This window comes from Manacus candei, unplaced genomic scaffold, assembly GCF_025592945.1.
Source record: "Manacus candei isolate 608988 ecotype Guabito, Panama unplaced genomic scaffold, ASM2559294v1 h1tg000050l, whole genome shotgun sequence".
Taxonomy (NCBI): domain Eukaryota; kingdom Metazoa; phylum Chordata; class Aves; order Passeriformes; family Pipridae; genus Manacus; species Manacus candei.
The window spans coordinates 34,036,837-34,063,019 of record NW_026138098.1 but is presented as its reverse complement, the minus strand read 5'-3'; the positions used below and the strand labels follow the sequence as shown (position 1 = coordinate 34,063,019).

At 49.2% G+C, this 26,183-nt stretch overlaps 1 protein-coding gene across 20 annotated transcripts in view; it reads right to left on the bottom strand.

Annotated features, from left to right (window-relative positions):
• The window catches only part of COL13A1 (collagen type XIII alpha 1 chain), a 95,612-nt gene that overhangs the window by 33,844 nt on the left and 35,585 nt on the right, over positions 1 to 26,183 (bottom strand). For 14 of the 20 annotated variants that reach the window (XM_051800281.1, XM_051800282.1, XM_051800283.1 and 11 more), the window contains 17 exons: positions 25,893 to 25,943; positions 22,024 to 22,059; positions 20,542 to 20,568; positions 19,496 to 19,522; positions 18,416 to 18,442; positions 18,271 to 18,297; positions 17,958 to 17,984; positions 14,395 to 14,460; positions 10,757 to 10,873; positions 10,241 to 10,282; positions 9,381 to 9,407; positions 8,601 to 8,636; positions 7,274 to 7,336; positions 6,657 to 6,683; positions 2,881 to 2,925; positions 1,191 to 1,223; positions 583 to 609 (listed from right to left, as the gene is read on the bottom strand). In XM_051800281.1, coding sequence (XP_051656241.1) covers positions 583 to 609; positions 1,191 to 1,223; positions 2,881 to 2,925; positions 6,657 to 6,683; positions 7,274 to 7,336; positions 8,601 to 8,636; positions 9,381 to 9,407; positions 10,241 to 10,282; positions 10,757 to 10,873; positions 14,395 to 14,460; positions 17,958 to 17,984; positions 18,271 to 18,297; positions 18,416 to 18,442; positions 19,496 to 19,522; positions 20,542 to 20,568; positions 22,024 to 22,059; positions 25,893 to 25,943 — 705 coding nt within the window. Of the gene's footprint in view, positions 1 to 582; positions 610 to 1,190; positions 1,224 to 2,880; positions 2,926 to 6,656; positions 6,684 to 7,273; positions 7,337 to 8,600; positions 8,637 to 9,380; positions 9,408 to 10,240; positions 10,283 to 10,756; positions 10,874 to 14,394; positions 14,461 to 15,915; positions 15,973 to 17,957; positions 17,985 to 18,270; positions 18,298 to 18,415; positions 18,443 to 19,495; positions 19,523 to 20,541; positions 20,569 to 22,023; positions 22,060 to 25,892; positions 25,944 to 26,183 lie in introns of all 20 variants that reach the window. The other 6 variants (XM_051800288.1, XM_051800295.1, XM_051800297.1 and 3 more) reach the window with 4 other exon arrangements.

The following is a 26,183-nucleotide window of genomic DNA, read 5'->3' as shown; positions in this document are numbered from 1 at the left end:
TCACACGCTATAACACAACCCAGCCAGCCTCAAACCAGAGGGGCCAGCTGCTCCCAGGGAGCCAAAGTGGCTGCTTAGGGATGGAGAGCTCATGGATGGGGTACTTCTGTACCGTGCCTGCCCCGGGAACTCAGACCAGGTCAGGCTACACTGAGAACATGGGCAGACACTGCACAGCAGAACAGCCCCCTTCAGGGACAGGGGAAGGCCGCTGGTGGGATCAGAAGTCCTGGGAGGCAGAAGGGGATGGGGAAGGGACAGAGGGAACATAGTCACTAAGCAAAGCATGCTGTGCATGTTTTGTGGAGTAGGGAGGAGAGGAGGCAGGCAGCTGGAGGAGGGTATTCCCACCCACACAGACAGAAGTAGGAGGGAGGGAATGTTTGCAATACAGTCCCTCTCTCACTTGGTATTCCTGTATCCTATTACCATTTTGCTTACACCAGCAGGTGCCATTTGGGCCTGGATTTGGGCACTGGGAAGTACAGAGCCATCCCTCAGCTGCTCCGGGAGGGAAAAAAAAAATAAAGATACACAAACCAACTAGAAGTGCAGGCTCACAGTAAAGCCTTCTGAGAGTACCTTTTCTCCTGGAGTCCCAGGCTCGCCCTGGTGAGGAAGAGACAGGAAAATAAAGTGAAAAGCCAGAGGAGAGAGTACAAATCCTCCTAGAGCTATCAGAGTAGAGAAAAGAGCCTTCATCTGTGGGGCCTTTGGGCTTGTAAATAAGGGCATAAGAATGCTTTAGGTGCAGACGTTTGTGCCTGGAGTTTGTTTTATCTTCATTAGCCAGTGTCCAGGCTGCTGTAAGAAACCAGCAAACCTGAGAGTAATGGCTTTTACAAAGGTGTTGCAGTACTTCAAGAGGCTTACCAGGCACCAGGGAGCATAGTAAGACAAGACTCATCTCCTGGAATTTGCCTGCTCCCAGCTGTGCGTGCAGAGGGGCAGAGCAAGGCTGCGGGTGCAGCTGGGGCTGAGGGAGGCTGTGATGATCCGAGTTCACCAATCTCTGCGAGAGCGGTGCCGGGTAGCAGGGCTGCTGCTGGAGACAGGTCCAGTACCTCTGCCAAAGGCATGGCAGTTCTGATATTTCCCTTTAGTGGGAGCTGTCCGACCATTTTCCAGCGCCTTGCGCTCTCCCAACCCCATCCCGTGCCCTACTCAAGGCACTGCAGTGTAAAACTGACCTTCATCCCTGCAGCGGCCATCCCAGGAGCGCCCTGGCAGAGAGAGGAAAGACAGGAACACCTTGTTTGAAAATTAATCAGACACAAAATTTTAAAAAGCAAAACAGCATCAGTCAGGTGGAACTAAAAAGGCAAAAATCCACATCTTTTCCTTTCCACAACTCAGAAGTAATGCTGTAACACCACACAGCACACACTCTCCTTCCCTGCGCAGGTCATTCACCTGTGGCAGTGGCTCTGCATTCCAGAAAGCTCCTCCAAAGCACAACCCAGTCAAGACAACCAGATTTCCACCCCCCATCCTGGTTTTAGTCTTGCAAATGAAGCAAAGGCCAACAAGATGAACAGTGTCAAATAACTGAGGAATGCAAAGACAGACCAAGGACCAAACCCCCAGTTCAGTGCTTGAGCCCAGATACATCAGCTCGAGCATCTTGAGAAAGGCCAGCTCGTACCCCAGAGCCTTGGCCTTGCTATTTCCCATCATTCTGTTTTTATCACAGAAGAGAAACCCTGCAGTAAAACATTTTCAGGAGAGCTCTGAAGCCACACATCTGCCATTCAGGTGTCATTCTGCAGCGCAGAGCGAGGCATCACCACAGGACAGTGGGGTCCAGCCTGCCCTGCCATCCCAGACAGGAGCCTTGGAGCCCCCGGCAGCTGCTCCCATAGGCACTGCCACATTGCCCTCAACAGCACTAATGCAAAAAGCAGGTCTCCCTATCAACCCTCTGCTCTGAAATCTCTGAACGCCCTGTATTAGTAGTAGTTAGGTCCTGGCAAAAAGGTCAAGTTACAAAAACAAATATGAGGGTCAACTAAGGAGAGGGCAGGGAGTGAAATGGTGTTAGAAGTTAGGGAACGTGAGGGGTTGGGATGTAGCACAAGGCAGAGAGGAGGACTGGGAGCCAAGTTGAAAGTGAAAAGAGCTTGGAAAAGTTCAAACAAGGAGGAGTGGGGAGCCAGAGAGCAGCAGGATCATACCTCTCAGCTTTCTGAAACAGAAATCGGGGACAAAAGCTAAAAAACACAAGGACAGAAGATGGAGATCAGGGATTCTATGCAATAAATGGGGGGGAAAAGCATTCCAGATTGTCTCAGGGTCAGTAGGTTTCAGTGGATACAGGCTAGAGCCATGAAAAGGGATAATGTGCAGCAAGCAGCTTTGGGTTAGGCTTTTGCAGTGCAGGTGGGATGCCTGTTCCTCACTCTTCGGCCTTCAGATGGCAGTGAGTGTGGATGAGGTTATTCTCTAGTATTTATCCTTAAACTGCAAGGCACAGACATGCAAGGTTGCTCACACACTGACCCTGATTCACCACTGCATTAGTCTGGGTTGGCCCTGCTGATCCCACATTTGCTGCGGTCACCTGGGACCCCCAATTTACAAAACACCAATTCCCTACTGGCACTGGCCGCTCTCACTGGCGTAAAGCATTAAGATCCTGATGCTGCAAGTCATCCTTGGACTGGGCATGCCATTTGCTTGCTAAAACACTTCTTTCCCCACCATCCCCTGCATAAATTAGGCCCTATGTTTTGCAATTTAGAAGCAGAAATAATTCAGCTGAGGACAGTCACTAACTAACGGACACACACACAACTCCAGGCGATGCTTGTGCATCAGGGACAGGCGAGTGCTATGGGTGAGATCAGGCAGACAAGCATCACTCCTCTGGTTACAAGGTACCTTAGAGCCATGTCTTCCTGGCAGCCCTGGCATGCCTCTCTCCCCCTGGAAGCAGAGCAAGACACACAGAGAAAGAGAGCAGGAGACAGGAGATGAGTCCTCTCAGGGCTCCGTGCAGAGTGCCCAGGGCACAGGTGATGAGAAACCCTCCTGGGCGAGATGAGACATGGCCCGTTCTCCCCACCTGACTCTCACCCAACCGACTGTCCTAACCAGAGACCTTTCCCTTCAGTGGCACCTTTCAAGCCTGTTGCTTATAGCATGACCAACCCCACTAGAGTGCCACAGTCTCTGTATCCTGCTGCCACATGGCATGGCATGCTGCAGGGGCACAGGGAGTCAGTCTGCAGTGACTACAGGATAAACAAACTTATCTGGAGAAGCAGAGAATCCAAGGCTTGCCTTTGTATTGTTAACCTGAATTTTGTCTGGTGATAACTGGAAAATAAAACCTCTTCAGGCAATATGCATGCTGTTGTTGCTTTGTTCTGGGTGTTTAGTCCTTGCTTGGAAAGACTATTCAGCAGGGATATATGTGTATGCTTTTTTAAAAAGCACTGTTTGTAATTGTGCCATCCTGTGAACTATATTTTGTAAAATACCTTCTAATACCATAATACACATAATCGAGGCAGTGTGAGCACTTCCTGCCCTGTACAACATACTTAACTACCCTATTTTCAGCTGTAAAGCAATAATTACGAATGCTTTGTAATGGAAAATGGGGACCACTCTCTCACTGTCCTTCCCAATTATGCTCCCTGTTTTTTTTAAGTGAGATCAAGCAAAGAAGACCAGTGCTTTCTGCTGGGAGGCACCCACGCTGTTTGCAGAGACCATTCCCACAGGGCAGCCCTGACTGTGACAGTAATTCCTCATCCCAGAGACTTTCCTGGAAGAACTGCCTGCCTGAAGAGATGCTTAATTATTTAGCTCTGCACAAGCAGAGCCCCCTCAGCGAGAGGCAGCAGGGTAACCCCCCACAGGGGGCAAGTTACAGAGCAACCACCCCACCCTGTGTTTTCTGAAGATGGCCTCAGCCCGCTGGCACTGCCCCGGCACCGGCAGGATCACACAGGCACTAGAGCTAATTAGAGAGTGGGAGCAGCAAACGTGACACTGCACCACTGAAGAGCAGAATGAAATCCCGGAGCCAGAGAAAAACATCTCCAAAACATCTTTAAACCCTTATGTGTTTGAAAGCCATTGTAGCGCAGCGAGCACCCGCTGGGCTGATCCCTCTGTGGTCCCCCGGTGCCCTCCGAGCTGCACAGGGCGCTGTAGCCAGACAGCAGCAGCCCATCAGAAGCAGCACCGGAACGGTGCAGTCAAGCCAAGAGCTCGGAAACATCACCAAAGGTGGGTACAAAAGGCAAAACACCCACCACAAGTCCCCAGTGGGCTCCAGGAAGGCAATCAGCAGCATCTCCCAGCTCTCGCAAGCTTCACGCCGACTTAGGAAACACCTCTCCCGTGTCTCCCGAAAAGTTAGGCTACACCTCTCCCCTCACACTCGCTTACCCTCCACCTGGTGTGAGCAGCTTTATCCCCACGGGGTGCCAGTGAAGCCCCAGGCTGATTAGCTCGTTAGCTCCCAATTAAAGCAGACACCCTTCCTTATTGCTCCGTGAGGGGAGAGGCAGATTATGAGGGGGTTATATAGCAAGGCTGTGGGCACTTTATTTATTGCTCCTCTTCCTCAGAGCATGACAAAAAGCCTCATCCTACAGACCTTTCAGAAAAAAGAAAACATCAGTGAAGCTGAATGTGACAGGCTGGGGGCAGTGAGTCAAATGCTCATTCAAGAGGCCCAGGTGATCACAATCACTGGCTAATGACCTCTATGGGACACAGATTTAGGTCCTTACAGGATCAAAGTACGAGGCCACAGAGAGAGAATCTAAACTGTGCCGCATCTGTCACTGGGTGGGGAGAGGTGGTTAAATTAGCACCGGCTTTGTGTTATACTAGCAAACCTCTTCAGGCCTGAGATGTTCTTCACTGCCAGCCAAAGCAGTGATATCCCATGCAAAATTGGTCATGACAGCTAAACCATGAATAATAGTGTTTGTCCAGGGCTCCTCAAAGCTAAGAGAAGCTAGAATCTAGCCTAGATAATTGGATCCAACATTGGAAGCATTAAAAGTCTTCCAGAATCTAAATCAATCCTCTTAGGTGGGAGACAACAAGAAAGAAGCAATTTCCAAAGACAACAAATGCACGTGCTGTCGGACGCTCAAGAGCTGCTACTGGGTGAGGTCTGGCTGCTGATTTAAGGGTACCTCTGCACTTCCCTTTCAACTCCTCTGAGCAAAAAGAAAGGAAGTTGAGAGAAAAGTGATCCTGACAATACCAAATTAAAGTCTGTGTGTGAAAGAAGACGCCCCTTTGGGTCTGGGGAGGTGCCCCTTTGGAGCAGCAATTTAGTATCACGAAAAAGTGTCTCCGGTTTCATCTCTGCTCTTTGCGACATGGGATGAATAAGGAGCCAAGTAGGAAGAGTGTGTCTCCAGCATGACCCTGAGTGGGGGAAGGCTCTTGCCTGTGGATGGCCCTGAGACATCACTGTAATACCTGGAGACTTCCCTTTGCCAGAGATCTAGTGAAGGGCTGGTTAGATGTGCACAAGCAGAGCAGATGTCTGCTGGCAGTGAAACATGGCAGTATAAGCAGGGGTGAAACACGACTTCCCCTTCCAGCCTTTCCTTCCCCCCCAGGCTACACTCGATGACTTCAGTCCCCCAGTTCTGTTTAACAGGAGAGATGAAAACAAACTCTGAGCCCCAAAACATCAGTTCTGGGTGCAATTCCACCTTTATTCACACTGGCACAAACAGGAGCGATGCCTTTGTGCTTGATGGAATTACACTGATGTGGAGATGGACACAGGGAACCTTTGGACTGTACAGGCATCTCAGTATTTCTGAGGAGGTATAGTTTTCTTGTAGGAAGGCAATTGCTATTGCTCTATTCAACTATGGACCCAGATCCTGCATTCCCTAAGAACATTTCTTTAAACTCCACGTTACACATCCCTGGTAACCTCTGAAGGGGCCTTTTCTCCCTTCAAACAATAATCCACCCAGATGGAAAAGATATAGAAAGTGTATGTGCTGCACGATAAATGAGCCGCATGCCACGCACTAAATACTTGAAATGTACGTGTCACAGCTAATGCTTTTCCAAGTATTACAGGACCGGTCTTTCCTCGTGATGTTTAAGATGTATGGAATGACACAGTGTGCTCTGACTGCCATGAACACTAGCCAATGTTGTAATGTTTTAAGCACAGCCTACATTGAGTAATATACTTTAAATATATGGGTACAGTAAATTTCAGTCAAATAGATAACATCTGGGCACAGACCATATGAGCCTGTAAAAAGTGTCCAGAAACAGACAGAAACGCCTGGTGCCAAACCTCAGCCTGAGTTGCAGAGTTTGAGCGGATTTGATGCGTCAGCTAACCAGATTTTATGAGGAAACCCCAACCTAGCCCATCAAATAGAGAGATGTAACAAATCACTAGCAAGCTTCATAGTCAGAGAAATGCCTTTGGTAAGAATCGAATTCCACCGAACGGATAAAGGCTGCTTTTATTGCCTGAGCTCAGAGTGCCTGTCTGTGGTTAATCAGAGCACAGATGTGCACTCCATTAAATACCCCACAGAGCTGCCTCGGACCCAACTTCCCCTTGCAATCCATCAGCCCAAGGAGCAGTATCTATCTCCCAGGTGATCTACCGCGCCTTAGAGAAACATATTCCTCATGCCTACCTTTATGCCAGCGTCCCCTTTTTCACCCTGCCCAGCAAAGGAGAGAGAAGGGGGGGGGAACAGAGAGAGGGACAGTGAACATAAAGAGTAACTGAGCAAGCAATCATAACAGTGAGGGACAGAGAGAAAGCAGCCAAAAGAGGGGTGTGATAATGCAACCCCAGGCCTCTGGTTCTCCTGACAGCAACACGGTACCAGCCCAAGCACTGGCTGCAGCCCACCCCTCCCGGGGAATGCAAGGCAGTTTAGGTTTCTGGAGTAGATGCTGGAGGTCACCCATACTAATGTTCTTCCACATGATTTGGGTGTAGAAACCGTCAAAATGTTTCATGGCCCATTCCCTCAACCCTGGTGCAAAAGCCTCTAAAGGCTGGGTCAGTTTTATTCTATAATGAAGCCCTGTGCAGGTACTGGTTCAGATAGCATGAAATCACCTTGGCCAACAATTGCCCAGGCTCCCCACTCAGGAGCAAGTGTTCCTGGTTACATGGCTCATGACGGGCTCTAGAGAACTGCCTCCAGTCCCCAGCCTTTGACATCCTTTAGTTGACTCTAGCCTTGTGGGCCAGTTATCTGCCCTTGGGAGATGCCCCCACTGACTCGAGTTTAAGGGTTACCTTGGGGCCAGAGGCTCCAGGGAGGCCACGGGCACCGGGCAGGCCTGACTCGCCCACCTCACCCTGAGGAAGAGAAGAAAATGGAGGAAGGAGCGAACACAGCAGCAAGAAAAGGAACTGTGGGTTGCCAGGAAGATCAGCAGAGGTGTGAGAGGGATGTCCCACACTGAGGTGCCTCCCACACACCAACCTACCACCTGGGTCTCTCTGGGAGAGGAGCGCCATTCTGCATCACAAAAGATGTGTGTGAAATGTCGGGAAGGGAGTGGTCCCGTATCCTGTATTATATCTGAGTTAACAATTTTCCCCTACATTTTGCTTTCTTTTCCCTTTTCTTAGGATTTGCTCCCCTACTTTCATCTATTCCTTCCACCTTTCCCAGAGAAAGGTCACAACCTTGGGCTCATTCCTCCAAGATCAGTGCAGGCTCTTTGCTCGGAAGTAAATTAGCCAGACAAGTGGTTTTGTGTAAGAGGAGCTGGTAGCAGAAGCCCTCGCTGTGAGGTCGCTGCCGGGACCGCCCGCCCAGCGCACACAGAACAGGATGGGCTCCTAATGGAAAATCCAACAGTTCACCGGGAGAAGGGGCAATAAATTGTGTCTGTCTGCAGAAGTGGGCTGTGGTCTGCAGGGGCTATAATTTCCACTTCCTGACATAACAAAAACTTCTCAGTTTATACAGATCTAATTAAAAAGCTCTCAGGTCTTGCCATTTTACTCGCAGAGCACCCATAAAGCAAGGTGGAGATAACAGGGGACACAGGACTCCTGCCTGCTGGGAACATTCACCTTCCCCTTCTCCAGCTAACATCTCTTTATTCTCTCTCTCCCCTTTGATCTTCCTTGTGTCTTTCCCCTGTCTCTCTTTCTGTCTCTTCATTACACCCTCCGGCCTTGACAACCCTGCTGCTGATCAGCTGCTGCTGAAGGCATTCGGACATTGCCAGCTTCTGCCTCTTAACCTGGAGGAGGTTAAGGACTCTTTCCTGTATTCCAGAGAGCAGTACACAGCCAGGGATTTGGCCCTTTCCAGCCTCCTGTTCAGGTCTGGATAAACAAGACCTGCATTTCAGCCTGGATGTGGGTGTAGAGGGGCACACACACGGGGACTCTGTTTCATAGCTGCTGGAGAGTTAAAGACACCTCTGGGCCCAGGCTCTCCTGATGTGGGTGACAGGAAGAGATCTGTGGGCCTGCCAGAGCCCCATGTCCAGTGGGAGCAGAGCTCCACAGAGGGCTCCAGAGTCGTCCACTGATTTGCAGCCATGATTCCACAGGGCATCAGTGCACTTAATTCGTTTAACAGCACTGGAGCTCCCCTTCTTACCTTTCTGCCAGGGTATCCCTGAATCCCAGCCTCTCCCTGCAAAAGGCAAAAAGACAAAAGAAAGTGAGGCTTGGCCTGAGAAGGACAAATCTCTGCTCTTTTCCCTGACTTACTGCTGGGATGGGAGGGCATTCCAGGGGGAGAAATTCCTCTTTTGCTCAGAGCAACTCCACTGAGCTCCTGACCCTTCAAACCCACGGGTCACCATTACTTGCACTGGGCTGAGTCCTGGCAGGAAAGGCACAGTAAGCCCTGGCAGCCGGATAACACGTGCCAGCTCTGTGCCCCAGCTCCATGGTTCCCATCTCCTCACCCTGGCTACATATCTCAGATAAAAACTAATTAGGGTGGGTGGCTGCAGCTGAAAAACAACAACAACCACCCCCCTCCTCGCACTTTGGCAAGTGAATAAATGGGAACCCGTGGCGGAGTTAACAATAGCATTGCAAAATCCATTCCTGAAGCGCTGGGAAATGCTTTGAGAATGGAAGAAGCCAATAAAGCTGTGTGTGGCAAACAATTTTGCAAGAGGGGCTGATGAGGCGTGCCTGGCTCAGTCAAGATGCAACTCAGACGTGTCGCCTGGACAAAACCCATGAATCAGCACACGGGCTGGGCCCCAAAGGCAATGCTGAGCTGGGTCAGAAATCTTTCTCAGCGATTTGATGTAACCTCCTTTCCCCTCCTCCATCCGTCAAAATGTACACATCTGTCCTCACCAGGAGTATCCATCCCCGTTTATCACTGTGCTACACCTCTAAATGAGGTGAGATGTCTCACCTTTGGTCCAGGAGGCCCAGGTAAGCCCTGTGGATAAAATCAAAACAGACACTGGGGTTGGCAAACGTAGACATTACATGGACTGCAGGGTGATAGGAGACGCTGGCTGCTTTGGTTTGAAATGAGATGATTTACAGAGATGATTTATGCTGGTGAGCTCAAACACCCCCAATCTATTCTTCATGTAGATGAATACTGTCTTAACCCATACACTCAAATAAATCCATGTCTGTAGTGCTCCATCTCCCCAGGTTTGATCAAGCTGAATCTGAAAACCAAAGAGCTGCTTTGCCTTATGCATTACGCTCTAGAACCTTTTCTGCTTCTCTGGCTCGCCTGGGAAATTTGTACCCACTGTGCAGCTCTGGAGTAAATCAGGCATTTGCAGCTAAATAGAGAGAATATATTAACAAACAAACCATTCATGTCTTTAAATGAGAAATAAGCAAACCTGATATGAACCATGAAACATACCAGATATGTGTGTATGTAAATATAAATAAACAAAATATCCGTGGCAGAGCTGTATGTGAGCAGACAGAAGGGGGAAACTACTCTAGATATGCTCTGATGCCTATACCACCCTTGATGTTGCCTGCTTATGGCAATTCAAGTGTTCAGCCATCCTATCCTTGGCTCCTCAGAGCTCAGAGAGAAATAGGATGCTTACAGGATCCCTGACTCCGGTACTACATGTGGAGAGGTGCTTTTGCCTCTGGGGAAAAGACCTGCTTGTCCTGCTAGCAGGCCTTGAAAACTCTTTGAGATGGAAACTCCTTTCATTCTGCAGAGGCTGCAGAGCCAGTGTGCCATGTCTCCCCCTGCAGCTCCCAGGAACGGAGCTGGTTCCTGGTACCCACCTTTCCGTCTCTGCCAGGCTTCCCAGGTTCTCCCACTCTGCCCTGTTACAAGAGAGAGGTACATTAGCAGGGTTTTCTGCCCTGTCCCCTGCCATTTAGCAATGGTATGACTTTATAAATGGTGCTTCTGTCCTCTCCCTCCTTGGCTGCTTGCTAGAGCAGGGACTTCAAAGGGGTGGCAGGGATTCTTATCAGTCAGGTTTCTGTTCTGAGCACAATTACACCCTTCGTGTTACTTCCTCTCCGGGGCCCTCTGCAGGGTCTGAGAAGGAGGAAATGAGCCTGGTGTCACCCACTGTGTGCCCAGATAGCAGCAGTGCCCTGTGCACACCTCCGCCTTCCCTCCCGCTCCCCTCCTTCCTGGGAACTTCATCCTCTCCACACATCCACATCCTCTGCAAGTCTCCTGTCCGTGACTATCTCAGCTTCAGCGGAGGCAAGAGAGGCCAGAGGAAATTGCCTGTGCCCCAGGGGAAGGGGAAGCAGAAGAATTTGTTTTTCAGTAATTGGACTTACAGGGGGTCCAACTGGCCCAGGACGTCCTGGGGTTCCTTCAGGTCCAGCCGGTCCAGTGGGCCCTGGTGGTCCAGGGGGCCCTGGGGGACCCTGGATCCCCGCTTGTCCTTGTTCACCCTGTGGTTTGTAAAGCAAGAGGTTATCAGCTGGCAGAGCAAACCCTTCACACCACCACCCCAAGGCCTCAAGGCAGACCAGCCTGGCTGAAGCAGATGAGGTAGAAGCAAGTCACAGGTTAGTGCCAGGAGAAGTTTCCAAGAGTGATGGAGAGCCCTGCTGAGGATGGCTGGGCTGCCTGGGTGGCAGGAGCTAGCACCCTACGGTTTGCAAAGACATCCAAAGCTGCCTGATCAGACCTCTCTTCTAAAGGGATCTATAGATGACAGAGCAGTCCAAAGAGACCTTTTTCTTCATTGAGTCGGTCAAGTACAATATTTATGCGAAAGACCGACGTCTCTTGAGCCTCTGAGGAGGCTTTCCAAAGCACTTGACAGTCACATGTGAAGCAAAGCCTCCCATGACCACACTGGCACTTCCAGGCAAACCCGCAGTGTCTTACCTCAGCCTATTTTTTTCCCCCATGCTATATTTGTTGGACAACACTCCCTCTGTTTTGCCAAGGACCAAAAGTAGAAATGCCACAAACCCAAAAGAAAATAACACGATCATCATGGCATTTCTGGAGCCCACCCAAGGCAGGCCCATGTGCACCAGGCATAGCCTGTTTTTCTAAGATTTAACAAGGCAGTGCTGCCGAGCCACCTGCCATTTTAAGCTCTCTGCCACGGGGCCGTTTGAGCCGGTTCCTCCCCAGGCCCTCAGTAGCCGTTCGGGGGCTGTGGCTCATGCCTCAGCAATGTCATCTGGCCCCAAGGACCTGGACGTGGGACCCAGCGGCGCTGAGGAGACAGTGGGTTGGAAGCGCCACGTTTGAATACCAGACTGCTGATCCATAATTGATGAATCCAGCGAGATCCTGAGGCACCCGCGCTGCGCTGTTCGTCTCACAGGCTCCCCTCCCTGGATAAAGTAGCATGACGGTGATCACTGTTAGTGATCCAAGTTAAATTTGAAAAACGCTACTTGGTGGATCCATGGGAAGCCAGAAATCAAACATGGCTGTTTCTCAGTTAAAAATCACTAGGTGTGCAGTTGGGTCTCCACTGCATTTATCCTCTCTACAGCCTTATACACTGCAGGAGGACGCATGAAATCTGTGCCCTGCATGTGTTCCTACCAAGTGTGCTGTTTGTCCTGGCTGCCTTTAGTAAAACATGCAGATACAGGGATGTTTGCTTTATTTAGAATGATAGATGAAAGTAATAAGCTGCAAATTTCATCCCTTCTTCCATGAGCTTTATTTAAAAGAAAATTTCCAACACGTGGGCCAGGCTCACAAGAAGCTCAGTCATGTGTAGAGCCACAGCTCTTCTCCTGCTCCTCACCACTGGACCCACAGCCCACACTGGGAAGCCTGCTGGGCCAGGTAGGAGGGGCATCCTCACTTTCCCCCATTTTTTTAAGTGTATCCTATGGCCCATGCAAGGGAACACAGGATCTTTCCTAAGCTTCACTATCCTCCACACTCAGTGCTATTCAACTGTCCTGTAAATGGTCTCATAGCTTTTAAATGTGGAAGGTAATTTTGGATCTAATGAAGATGTTGGGAGGACGCTGGAGTATATTCCTAGATTTCCTCATGCCTTGACCTCTCATTCCAACTTCAGATACTTCCCTCCCACTCCATCTTACAGCACCCCCAGCATGGGTGCACCATGGGAAGGCAAAGGGGGCTTTTTGCCCATCTCACTTTGGCTCTCCCTCCTATTCCCACCTCAGCTGCTCTCTGCCAGCCCAGTCCATGCTCCAGATTTAGGGCACTAATGCAGCACAGTGCTGGGAAGGGGTGCTGGCAGGGGACAAGGTGCTGGGAAGAGCAGCAGCCCTGCCCCAGCATAGGGAGCAGCTGGAAGGAGCTCACCCAAACTCCCATTCACATCACCCTTGCTTTGCTGTCTTAGAGTGTGTTTTGTTGAGGAGAGTGCCCGTCCACGCAGATCCCTAAACACACAAAGCATTATTACCACATCATTATAGTCTTATTAATGTGTTCAGCACAAAAGGACCCCCACAGAGCTGACCAGACAGTAGGTGGATACAGTAAGTGGGAGATCAGGTGTCATTTTCTTCAGTTGTCATTCTATATTTTTAGCCATTGACTGTAGCTACTTTTCAGTTCTTTTAAACGCCAGGCAACCACCCTGACTGTGCCCCCGCACTGCAATTCTTGCTCAGCCTCCTCACACAGGACCCTGCTCAGCCCCTCTCTCGGCTAAGCCCCAGCCCTTGGGCAGAGCTGATGTGCTCAGAGGCAGCAGCATGGCTTTCCTCTTTTCCAGGCACTGGCACTACATTCATTTTGCAGCCTCACTTTTTTTCTTAGTATTCATACGCTGGGCTCCTGGAATTGCCTGGTGCTGGCAGACCTGTAGGGGCGGGTTACACTCTGTTGCACTTAGAGAACGAAACAGCAACAGCAAAACAGATCATGGCAAAACTCTCCGGTGAAGTTAAAGCCTCTGCGGACAGAGGGAATTTGCAGCCCTGGCTGACGACAGGACGTAGGGCAGCTATTCAAGTTTCCCACTTCATCCTGGAGAGGAACTTCAGCTTTCAAAGCCTTCCCAAGAGGTCAGTCCTTGGCCTGGCTCTCCAGACTGTCACTTTAAAGGGCAAACAGTGCAAGCCATGGGGCTCTGTGTGGTGCAAATGCTGAATCGATAGAAACTGAACTGAAAGCACAGGCTCAACTGGTCAGGTCAAGATTTGTCCAGCGCTGGGCAAGGACCGGGCACCTCATGGTAAAGGTCTCTAATTGCATCCTACAGTTCCCTGCTAGCATCCAACTGTCTAGACAGGCAGCAGGGTGACAAAACCCAGCCACTTAACAGAGAGTGCCCAGCACACTTCACGGGGTAAGTACAGCGGTTTGTCCACACGGAGAGTTAATCCCAATTGATGGAATGAGGGAGCTTAAAGAGGGCTCATTAAAAGCCACATGAACTCTGACTATGGACACTCTTATTCACTATTCATATGTCCGTAATTCGCTTTATGAATTAATTCCCAAAATAAACTAAACATGAATTATGGTCCTGGAAACAAAAATAAATGTGTTTACACAAAGATTTAATGCAACTTAATGAAACCATTCTAAGAGCTTATTTAAACACATTTCCCAAGTGCCTCAGACTAGACTAGTCCTCAGAAGAAGCGTTTGCCTATTCATTCATCTCAGTTAAATTTCACAGACATTAGCTGCATTTCAGCAAGAGGTTTCTAACCTCTTCTGGAGATTGAATATGCAGGAACTGACTCCTTTAGGGAGGAGGCTGCTTGTCGACAGCCCTAAGAACAGTTTCATGGCCCATTTCTTTCAGTTTAAAAAACTGGCTTCACTGCATTTCTTTTTAGCAACATTATCACATCAAAGATTTCCTCTGCTTCAAAGAAAGTCCCTCAGCTCTGCCTGAAACTCTTGGAAACCCCTCTGTAGGGGAAGAAAGACAGGTAGCAAGCTGATTAATGGCAAGCATCAGGATAAGCTTAGAAACAGGCAATGAGGAGGAGAAGTCTACCTGGAAAGTGCGTCTCTTTATGACCGGAGGTGGAGCCAGCCGCACTGAATTGAGGAGAGGCAACAGCTGAAGAAGATCAAACCAGAAGGTCACAGGGCAAAGGAGGCCATTAGGGCACCGAGAGTCAGAGAGTAGCCAGGGGAGAGAACAGAGAAGAGGGGAACAGAGAGATTGCCATGAAAATAAAGCCCAGCATGAGCACAGCACAGGGACCTGCGGGCAGACTTCTGAGCTCCCCACGCTGCTCACAGAGGGACTGGCAGTGCCAGCCTGGCAAGTGCAGGGTGGCCACTCACCATCTCGATGCTCCCACTGTACAGAGCTTTTACAGCTTCCTCTGCTCAGAAACACAGCTTACCCAGGGGGTTTTTAACTCAGCTCCGCTGATATCCTTAGGCACTGTTCACTGCAAGACATACCCCCACTGGCTCTGCTAAGATCTGCAGTGATGAGACTGTTTCTCTTAATTTCTCATCATCAGATTTGGGGCAACTATCCAAATGGCAGTTTTCTGCAGAAGGACATTGCCTTGGTAGCCGGTGCTTTGCTTTTTCTGCTCAACAGTAACATCACCCTCTGACTGCTTATAGCCAGGAATGCTGCCTTAGGGTACAAAGCTGACCCGGACACACAGAAATCAAATGCACTAAAGCTCAGGAGCATTTGTTCATCCTTCTGCTGTATCCAGTTTCCACTTGCATGCACGCTGCTGTCAGCCTGGCACCCACCGTGCCGGCTCCAGGCCCAGGAATGCTCCTCTGGCCTGATCCACTTTCCTGTTGCTATCAGTTTTCCATTGAAGCTGCTCTTGATTTACACAGGGAGAGGCTTTCTGTGCTCAGACACAAAATCGTGCCCGTGTGCGCCATTCCCCGTGTGAGCTGTGTGCTCGGATCCCAGAGGTGTGCCCACCCGTCTCCCACCACAGTCACCGCACGCTTCCAAGCAGCGCACTTTAATCCCATTGAACATTGTCCTTCTTGTGCGCAGTGAAAGCAAGGATCCAGTCCTGTTGCAAAGAGAAGAGGCAACCCAATATTGCAGCATTGTGATCAAGTGGTTGTGTTTGAATGCTTCGATCCTGACAGCCACAAGCTATCGCTCCAGAAGCAGTGCTGCTGGAAACTCAGCTGGGCTGATTTTATCCAAAGGCAATTCTATCCCTTTCTAGAAGACAGTTCAGGAGGCCCCATAGCTCAGGAGAGCCAGCTGAGCTGGCTTTGACTGGCTCCTCAAGCGCTGAAGGGTATCTGAAATATTATGCAGCTTACAGAGAAGCAGAAGGAGAACACCGAAAAGGATAAGGAGGAAAAAAACAGAGGCAAGACAAGACCCAGCAATGGATTCAGGTGCAAGTGGGAGAGTTTAGAGAAGAAATCTGAAGGCTCTCCCACCCAGCTCCTGCCCTGCCTCCTCTGTGTCCCAATGGGAAGTTTTTTCAGAAGGCAATGTGCAATATTGAAGTCACATCCTCATGCCTTTGCTTCAGAACTGGGTCACATCAGACTATTACCCACAAACCTTCAGTGTAAGGATCTGGTTAGAGCGCAGGGCTGCAAGGGTGGTACTTAGATATTCCTGGGGAACAGTGAAGACACGTGAGACAAACGGGGTCAGTTAGACACACACGGCATTTCTGAGAGCAGACAGAGCACAGCTCATCCCCCCTTCCCCCAAGCAGCACTTCGAGCAGCTCGAGTGGCCATCTCACCCCAATGCCTGGGCTCGTCCCTCACAGCAGTGCAGGCCATACAGACTTATACAGAAAAAAAATAGAAATTACAGCAAGAGCTAAGGCATATAGCCTGACTTTGTATTTCCTTCCTACAAAAACAAAGATGAAACAAAACTGAAACAACATCCCTGGTTTTTCAGGATGCTGGTTTTCATTTCCTCACCCAGAACATCTGACAAAGAACCTTGTCAAACAGAAAAGCAAGAATAAATTGCAATTCAGTCAGCTGTGTAGCATTTTTACAACATCCTAATTTTCATTCAGGGAGGAAGAAAGAGAACTGCACCTCTGTTGACTGGTCTGTGCCTCTGGCTCCCTGAGCTTGCACAGTCTGTGACCAGAGCCTTCAGCACAGCCCATTCTTGAGTTGATTTGAGGACAGTCACCTTTCCCATGAGCATGTCTCTGCCTTGGAACAACTCATAGGCTTTTGAAAATGTTGAACTTGCTGCCTCATGCAACCAAAAGTACCTCCCTGAGAGCCAAGGAAACACTGCTAAGATGTGAAGCTTTGCACCCATCCCCTTCACGCTGTCACAGCCCTGCAGTGTGTCACCCTACAACCCCGGCCCACCAAACCAGCGTGCCTTTGCCCCCAAGCCCGAGCCTAGGCTACTTCCAGGGATGCAGCAGCTGCATCTCCCTTCCCAGTATTGCTTTGGGTCTGCCACTGCTTTTCACCTTGAGCGCTGGGGACAGTGGAAGCCAAGGGCTGTAACATGACCCAGGACGATGCTCGGTGAGCACTGTTGTTAGCTTCTTTTTAACATAACAATCTCGTGAGCCCGCTCGCTAAATAAACACAGCTGACCGGCTGTTATTGCACCGGGACTGGCACATACGCACAGCTCCCTTCTCCCTTGCTGCCAGCCAAGCTCTCTCTCCACTGGCTCTGCTGCTCCGAGCATCCCAGCCCTGCTCCCTCGGGGCCAGGGACCAGAGCCCAGCTAATTATCCAGGGGCCCGTCAAAAATAAACAGAAAGCTCTTAAGCCTGTCTCCCTGTACACCCAGATTACAAATTCCAGCCACTTCATATGATGTCGTTCCAATGCATTTCCAGTGGATTTTCAGCACTCTGGTTGTTTTTAGAACTGGTTAAATCCCCTCAAACCCTATGATGTACTCTCTCTGCTCTTGGCTGTGGATGCCGGCCAGGCCAGAATGAAGAGGCAAGTGGGGCAACATCCTGGCTTTCATTAAATGGTTGCTGGTATCAACCCTCCCTCTCAACCTCTTCCTTGCAGGCAGAAAGTCCACCAGGCTTGGGGACCGGCACAGGGACCAGCCAGAGCACTGTGGGTGGGTCAGGGAGCACAGCCTCTTGCCTCTATGCAGGGGTGAAACCACCATGAGGGAGAAGAAAAAATGGAGGGATGATGATAGTTTCCCCCAGGTCTGCAAACCCCACACTGCTCCTGGCCACACAACCACCGCAGAGGCTGTGGAAGCAGCACGGAGCTGGTGCAGCAGCACAAGATGTGAGTGACCCCTACTTCTCCAGAAACCTCAGGTTTCACTGGGTTTTGGGGTGAGGACAAAGACCTTCCCTTCTCCAGCACAAATCTCCAGGAAGCAGCAATGACAGCAGATATCTAGGGGTCAGCCCCGGTGGGCAGGAACAGACCGGAGAACCAACATCCCTCCTGGAAAACCTTATCTGCTGCTTTTCTGTGAAACACATCAATCAGCCGAGCGCTGCCCTCGGGGCCCAGATGACGCATCTTGTTAATGAGACGATCTCTACTTACAACAAAAAGCCATTCAAACGAGGGAGGATTAACATGCAGGAAGGCACGGGACAGAGGATAATAACACTAATGACTTACCCTGTGCGGGTACTCTGCACACTGACCCTGTGAAAGAACAGGATTAAAAGGAAAGAGTTTAAACCACTAACAGAGGGGACTGAAATAGGCACACAGGGTCAGATCCAGAAGGTGTAAATCATTGTGACTATATCAAATTCAGTGCAGTTATACCAATTTGCACCTGACAAACAGCCTTCCTCCTGTCACCTATCCCCTGAGCCCTCTGCTCTTGCTGTACTTCTCAGCCAAAGTCAGACCGAGCAGCACCAAGTCCACTGAGTCCCTTCCGCTCTTTACATTTAATTCTTAACATGTCTCCCATTGAATTTACCTTTTCTCCTTTTTGTCCTGGGGGTCCCTATAAAAGAAAAGTGACGAAATAGGCCTCAGTAAATTAAGGAGTTCAGTGAATGCCAAGGGAGAGGGATTAGGGGGAGACATGGGATAGGGATGAGATGGGATACTTGGATACTTACAGGTTGTCCCCTGGGACCTGCAGCACCCTTTAAAGAAATACATATGTGAGCATGAGATGGTTTCCCATTTACAGTGACAAGAAGACAACAACTCTCAGTGTATGGAGTAGGTGAAAAACTCAGCTTTTAAAAACAATTGTGGAGAAAACTCCCAAAAGAAGTCTGGGCTCCCTTTTTTTGTTACTCTGGAGGAGTAAAAATGCACACATGTTCTGGCTGCACTGCAGGGGGGAATTATTAAAAGGAGAGGGGAAAAATCATCAGGAAAACACACCCTTATTGTTCCCAGGACCTCAGTTGACAGCGCGGCTCCTCGGCCGACGCACTGGGATGGAACCAGAAGCAGCCAGGACTGAAGCCTGAGCTAGGATTGCACAATGGGAGTGGGGAGCAGGGATCTTCAACATGTGCTTGCCAGAGGGGTGTACTGACACTCAGGCTCAAAAAACAGAATTAGCAGAAGAAAACATTCAGCACTCCAGTGAGCGAAGGTGACTACAGAGCTGCTAGCTCGGCATACTCATGTTTGGGATTTCATCATCAGAGATGTCAAGAGGAACAAGACCGCATTTGGGCTTCCATCAAGTGCGGCCTAAGTTTATCATTTTCAACCAAATGCATTTTAAGAATGATGCACATATGAAACAGAGCTTCAAGGGGGGGGGAGAAACACATTTAATACAAAAAATATGGGGGTTTTGGTTGTTGTTAGATAAGTTGAAAGCTGCCAGATGGGTTTTGAGAAATCTTTCCATCAACTTTTACTTTTGCTATGAGGCCAACCACAAAAAATGTCAGCTCCCAGAATATATTTAAAGAACATAATTGCTAAGTGCAAGGAAAACACATCCCAGGCATAACTAGAGAGTTGCTGTTGTGACATGATGAATCTGATAGCCATAATGTAAAAATTACAGCCGTGCATCCCAGCACTGCTATTATGAAGTTACAGAATTAGGGATGCAGCTCATGCATCAGCTGAACGAAGATTGCTACCCTGCCTATGAGCTTGTTTCCAGCTGAGAGGCAACATCATTTCAAACCTACCCATCACCTGCAGACAAACATGTATATTTTTACCATCTCTCCCTTCTGTCCAGGATGACCCTGCAAAAGAAGGAAAATATGCATCAGCTTCGGCCACCACAGTCACTAGAAGATGTTGATTTACCCCACTTCCCCCTTACCTCGGGAGGTACCTCCAAAGGGGGATGCAGCGCCGAGCTTTGCTCACACAACTAAGAGGACACCACTCCCTGCTATGCAGAATGCTCAGAACAAAGCTCTGGGGGCTGAATACAGGGTGAAAAGGCTCTGCAGGGCATGGCTGGGACACAGTTCAGCCCCCCTCGGGCTGGCAGAACAGCTTCTGCTGAGTGCAGTGTGTACCCACAGAGCAGTACAAGAGAGAGGCTGCTGGGTCTCTCTTGGGGATCATGTTCCTCATGGCAAAAACAGGATCCTGCTGCAGGAAATTAGATGCCAGAGGTATGAGCTACCAGCTCCTTTTCCATTGCAGCATGGCTAGAGGAAGTTGGTGGGGAACTTGGCTGTGTGGCTGCTACATGGAGCTGTGGGTTTCATGTCTGCTGGGTTCATGGGGAAGTAGCTGTGTTTGCACCTGGCTCTCCAAAGGATGGGAAGAACTTCTCTACTTCTCTACTACAAAGCTGATTATGAGGAGGCTCTAAGGACAGCATGGAGGTCTCATGGAGATCTTTAGGATCCTTCCCTCTTCTACTGCAGCTCTTTTCAGCAAAGCAGTGAAGAGAAAGATGCTGTAGGGTCAACTTCAAAGGAAGCTGTTGGCTGAGGCAGCTGTCTGATTCAGGCTGGGAGTGCCTGCTAAGGCTTTCCCTGTGACGTGCTATTTTATAGATCTGCCTAGATCTATAAAAGAGAGGCCACACTCTGCCTTCCCGAGTTCTCCTGACTCCTGCATCTCCCCCCAAGGCATCTGTGGCATTCTCCTACCTGCCAATCTCCTAATTTTCTTTTAATCCATGCACATGCATGACTTTGCAAAATAGTCCCCTTAAAAGCATACTGTATAAGACACAGGTTGGCAGGGCAGTGGGACCTAGCAGGAGGCAGGACAGGAAGCTGCAGAGAAGTTGTTTGCTTACCGGTTTGCCGTCCAAGCCAATAGGGCCCTGAAATAAAAAAGGAAAAATGATGAGAAGTGCTTTTCCCGGGGTGTCTGTCCATCTGCCCCAGGAAGCACCATGTGCCATGAGACTGCACGGACTGGGGTGAGGTGAGGTGACTCTCCCTGCCCTCTGGCCGAGTCCTGGCAGGTACCTGGCCCACTGAGTACAAGCCCAGATTCCCAATTGCTCCAGCAGGGACCTGCTCACTGTCAGCCCATTTCAGCAGCAATGCTGGACACAAGAAGGGAAGAGAGGAGGGATTCATAGGCAATTTGCAAAAAGCCCTCAAAATTTAAAATCCTACGGTGTCCAGTAAACTAGTTGAAAATCAGCAGTTTTCTCAAGACTTCAACTTAAAAGGGCATATGCCTTTGGGGAAGAGGCATTTTTGCAAGTGATAAAATAATAAAAGTGTCCCTGGGAAGAGGTGACACACAGCTCAGCACATGCTGAAGGTACTGTTTGATGAGAAACAGGCTCCACAGAGCGCTGTCCCACTCTGCACTTTCTCATGAGCTGGGCTGATTTGTTTTCTGCTCCTCCAAAAGCCAAAGACCACAACGGCCCGGGGAGATCTGCTTCTCCTCAGCCCCGGGGCAGCTCACAGCCCCCCTTTCAGCACAGGGCAGAGCCGCGGAGCCTGGTCAGACAGCTCAGAGGCTGCCAATTCCTCCCATTTTCCAGGCAGGAGAGTCTCCCCCCGCAGACCTGCTCTGGCACATCCAGTGTCCTGGAGCAGCAGCTGAGCTGCCTGGCGGGAGCAGGGATGTGGGGGGTGTTTGCCTTAGGCTCCCTAGTTGTCCAGGATAAATGCATATGAATAAATAGCAACCGTTTGAGTTCTCCAGCAGCCTCAGTGCTTCAGAGAGTGCTGCCAGCAGCTGTAGGATTGAAATGAAATTTGCTTTGTCCTCTCCTGGGCTTGTTCTCTGTTCCCTTGCCCATCTGCAACAGTGTTTCAGAAGAATTCCCTCTCATGTTTTATGTACTCTCCCTTTGGCATGACCAGGGTGTTCGGCCCAGCACAGTCCCCAGCTGACCCTGACCATGTAGGGCCCCCTTTGGATCCCAGGCACTTCCTGCTATTGGAATATCACCTAAAAGCTCAATTAAGGTTGGAATTTCATCTACCTAGGGGTTATTTTCTTTTTGGGGGATATTTCTTAGGACAGTTTTCTTTTATCGAACAGATCTGGCTTCACCTATGTTATTTTAACACTTGGGGTTTTTTTTAAATTAATTTCCTTCTGGAGTTGTGTGGTTTGGAGTTTTTTCCCCCCTAAGTATCACTTGAAAGGAAAAAAAAAAAGAAAAACAAATGAAGAAAGAATTACTTTTTCCAGTGATATCAGATCAGGTAATTGGTTTCAGGAAGAAATGATGAGATACAGCAGGCACTAATGAGGCTTCCTAGTAACATCACACACCCGTACCTCATAAATTAACAGTTACACTTACCGGGAATCCAGGAAAACCTCTTGTTCCAGGCTGTCCCTGGGAAGGATGAAACAGAGACAGCAGTTTAGAGGAACTGAAATGAATTTTGATAGACCCTAAGTACTCTCTACAGAGCCTTTCCTCCAGCCTCTGACCAATTATCCTAGTACTCTCTGAAGAGACACCTAATTCTCCTCCAAGGGGAAAGTGTCTTGGGAAGGAGGGGAAATCTCTCATCCCCACTCCAGCTTGTATAGGGCCAAGAAAATGCTGGAGCAGCTCCATTTTGGACTGCAAGCAGTTTCCTTGAAGTTTTTACATTAATTAAATGGGTGTCCCTAGCCCATATGCTAGGCTTTTGGAGTATATTCCAGAGGCTGAGCTCATTTTATGGCAATTCTTGCTGCCATAAACCGGAGGCGTTTAATGCAGGGTGCTGCTCTGTGCAAGACAAGCCTCACAGATCACTGGTGTCTAAACACAACCATCCCCCTTCTCCTCCTCCCCTAATCTCAAGTCCCAGCACATTCATTTTCCTCACAAATAATTCTGGAGAAGAGATGATGTTTTTCTTTTCTGGTTTGGTTTTTTTTTTTGGTTGGTTGGTTGGTTGGTTGGTTTTGGTTGTTGGTTTTTTTGGTTGATTGGTTGGTTGGGTTTTTTTGGTCCTCTGAAAGCTAAGAGAAAAAGGAGAGTTAGGTAGTGTGATGAGAGGAACATGAGCACCAAGTCTTTTCCCCACCTCTTGCTAGCTAGCCAGAACTGGCTACCAGTTTGGGATCAGGTACAGCAAACACTGGCTTGGGATGTGTTTGGCAGCTTCTTCATCACCCACTTAAAAACACAGACAAAAAAGAAAATGTCCTGGCTGTTAATTTTTCCCAGTTCTTCAGTTTTTGGGACCTGTGACACCCCAGGTCACAGTGACCGTAGATTTGTGGGTATCCAGTAAAGATACCACTTCACTTAGGGATTTTCAATCTCAAAATAAAATAAAAAAAAAAAAATAAAAAATGTGTGAGCCAAGTCAGGAAGTTTATGGTCCATATGGTCCAGACTTCAGCAGATTTTGAAGCACTCATGTAGATGGAAGCAGCAGGATGAGGTAAATCCTGTACCATGCTCATCAGGTGACCACTGTGGCGTCTTGCCTACCCTGAAAGCTATGCTACGATGCCAAAAAGCCCAGGTTCCTTATGTACTCTCCCATTCTGGGGAAGAAAATGCTTTCTTCAGCAATTTGAGACACCACAACTGGACTGTTTGAGTCCCACAAGGGTTTCCCAGGAAAGAGCTATAAACAAGTGTGCAACTCTGCCTTAACCAGAGCGATCCCGTGTGGTGATGAGGGAAGGGAAGGGGGAGGAGGGAACGGGCTTTCTGGGCTGTGAGACTGAGGTTTGCCACAGTGAAGCAATAAGTATCCTTTGGGAGAGACCTCAGAGCTACACTGGCAGGGGAAACCTTTACCTTCAGGTTACATCTCCTCCCTCTATCTGCAGAGAGACTCAGTGAATGTTTAACCCTGCAGAGGATGGGGCCAAACAGTCCTTTTGCAGGGTTTGAGGGATGTGCCCGTTCCACAAAATGCCTCATGTTGCACTGGCAGTTCTGGTTTTGTACACAATGCTAGCAGGAACTTATCGCATTTGCACTGGCTTTTTAGTTCTGCAGAGTTGAACTTGGTCAGCTTTGCTTTGCAAGATACATAGAAAACCACCTGGTCCTGTTGGCCAGTGACCAGGAGGGAAGATAGGCTATAAATTAGAGGATCTGTCCACCGCTGGCTTCTGAAAAGGCAAGAAGCAAGAAGAGCCTAGCCACAATTCATTAGTTTTGGTTCCCGGTTGGACACTTCCCCGGACAAGAAGTGCTAAAAAAAGAATTAGGGAGAAAAACCTGGAAATGGTGCAATTTGGCTTCCTCTGTAGACTACAGACTGTTGCCTCTTTCTCTGGAGGACAGCAGCGTGATTTGCACAGTATCACGCCAAGACAACAGTTCAGCAGCGAGTGATTCCAAGAGACTGTTTTTGTTGGGTGGCTGCTTTTCCTTGTCTTCTTTTTAAAATGTTGATTGTATGAAGAATGCAATCCTGGGAGCTGCCAAATCATGGAGACTGTCTGTTTCTGCCACTATCGCTGCACTGTCCCTCTCTGGCCAGAAGTTAAGCAGCTCTGAGCTTGAGCAAAAACTTCAACCTCCAAACAAAAATCTGGAAACTATTTGTCATCCCACGTCTTTCCGAGTGGCCCCTTGGCCAGGGTTTCCGTGTTTGTCTTCAGTGCTCAGCCATCCTTTTGACCTATCACCAGCTCCCCAGGAAACTGGATCATCTTCACAGTAGGCTTTGCAGCGGGAAAAGTGTGGAATTGTGCCAGTCCTGGCATATCAGGGCTTTGACTGGTGTAGGCAAAGCCCCATTTTAGATACCATTTGCCATTTCTGCTGCTTTGAAGATGCAACGTGTTCTGCACTTTCCCAAACCACAGCAAAGGCAGCAGCACCAAAGCAGACATTAAAAACTGTTCTGCAAACCAGGCATGTGTCCTTCAAGAAAACAGTGATGCCTGTCTCTCTCTGCAGGACCTACATGGACAGGGACTGATGGCTTTTCTCTCCGATTATTGTAACTACACTGTCCAGAAGGCTGAGAGCCACAGCCTGGGAGAAACAGCAAAATCCACAGGACACTTACCCTCCAAAATCTGCTGTTTGTGGAGCAGGGTGGTCTTGCTCAGATCTTGGCATTGAGAGACCTGCCAGCTGTTCCTCCTTGCCTGGACATATGGCCAGGGACCATCTGCTGGGCATATTGTTTGGGTCCTGAATTTTGGTTCTGTCACTTCTCAAACTCCAGCATCCCAGGCAGGTGGGTCTGGGAACCGGCAAAGCTGTTTGTTATTAGAAACACTTGCCATGGGGCTTTTGGAAAGTTAATTGGAAAGCCAGATGTAGCCAAGTGTTCTCACTGCCTAGGTCTCTCTCACTTGACCTCTGCTGTGAAACAAAGGCTCCAGCGGCCCATCCTCTCTGCAGGTCAAGGATGGTGCTCTTCACAGGTTAATCAAAATCGGAAGTGCCCACTGGGAGGGAGAGAATTGAATCTCCAGGTCTTTTTTTCATGGAAATCTCTGGTGGAGGCTGTGCAGGGATGGAGTGGAGAGGACTGGCTGCAGCCTCACAAAAGCAGAGGCTTGCCGGCTGAACCGCAGTGTAAGAAACACCCAGTGTTTAGGGCACGTAAACACACTCCAACCCTTCAACTTGGTCTTTTTTTATGACCTTATCCTTGCAAAAAGCTTTGTCTGGCTGACTCGTTGCACCTTGCAGGGACACTTTTGCTGGAACAGGATGCATAATCCTGCCTGCACTTTCCTCATTGCCCCAGACAGCTAAGGGACTGCCCAGATAGCAGTAAATGTGTTGACAAAGAGTTTTCAAGATTTTGCATACTTGGCAAGACCTCCAAACTACTCATCTTTGTGAGTTCTCCACTCATCAGCTTAGCTCTGATCCTGCTCCTTCATCAAAATCAGGGAGTTTGTCCCCTGCTGAAGAAACTAAGGTTGAGATCAGCCAGGCATTTTCTGCAAAAGTGGTAGCAGCCCTGTTGCAAGAAGAAAGGATGCTTCTTCCTTTTAAATGCAGGAATATGGTTTCCTTGCAAGGAAAGGCTTCCTTATTTGTTCTGGAGAATGAGCTGTAATTTCATTATATATAGTATATAATAGCAGTATAAAACCAAGGCTGGCTCAGTATGGGAACCACATTATACAGGGTTTTTGCTCTTTCCAGCTGATGCTGTGTCTTAGTGCCCCTCCTCAGTCTTTCCCAGTAACCTGCCCACATCCTGCATCAGCCAAAAATAGAGAGAAAAAGCCACTCACAGGCGGACCGCGGGGCCCGATGATAGACATGCCGGCTTCTCCTGGAGCACCCTGCAGAGACACGAGGGAGAGGAAGGGGAGTGAGCAAAGGAGGAAAGGAAAATACAAAGACAATGATACTCCTGTCAAGACTGGGGTTAAATGAGGGTGCCTCAGGTGTGAGACCTTCAGGGCTTATGGGGCAGCTGCTGTTCTGGCCTCCCCCGGCTCTTGCCTCACACTTTAGGAGAAAAGAGATGTCATTTGTAGCCGCTCAGAAGTGCCAGAAAATGGAATCTGCACAGCAAGGAG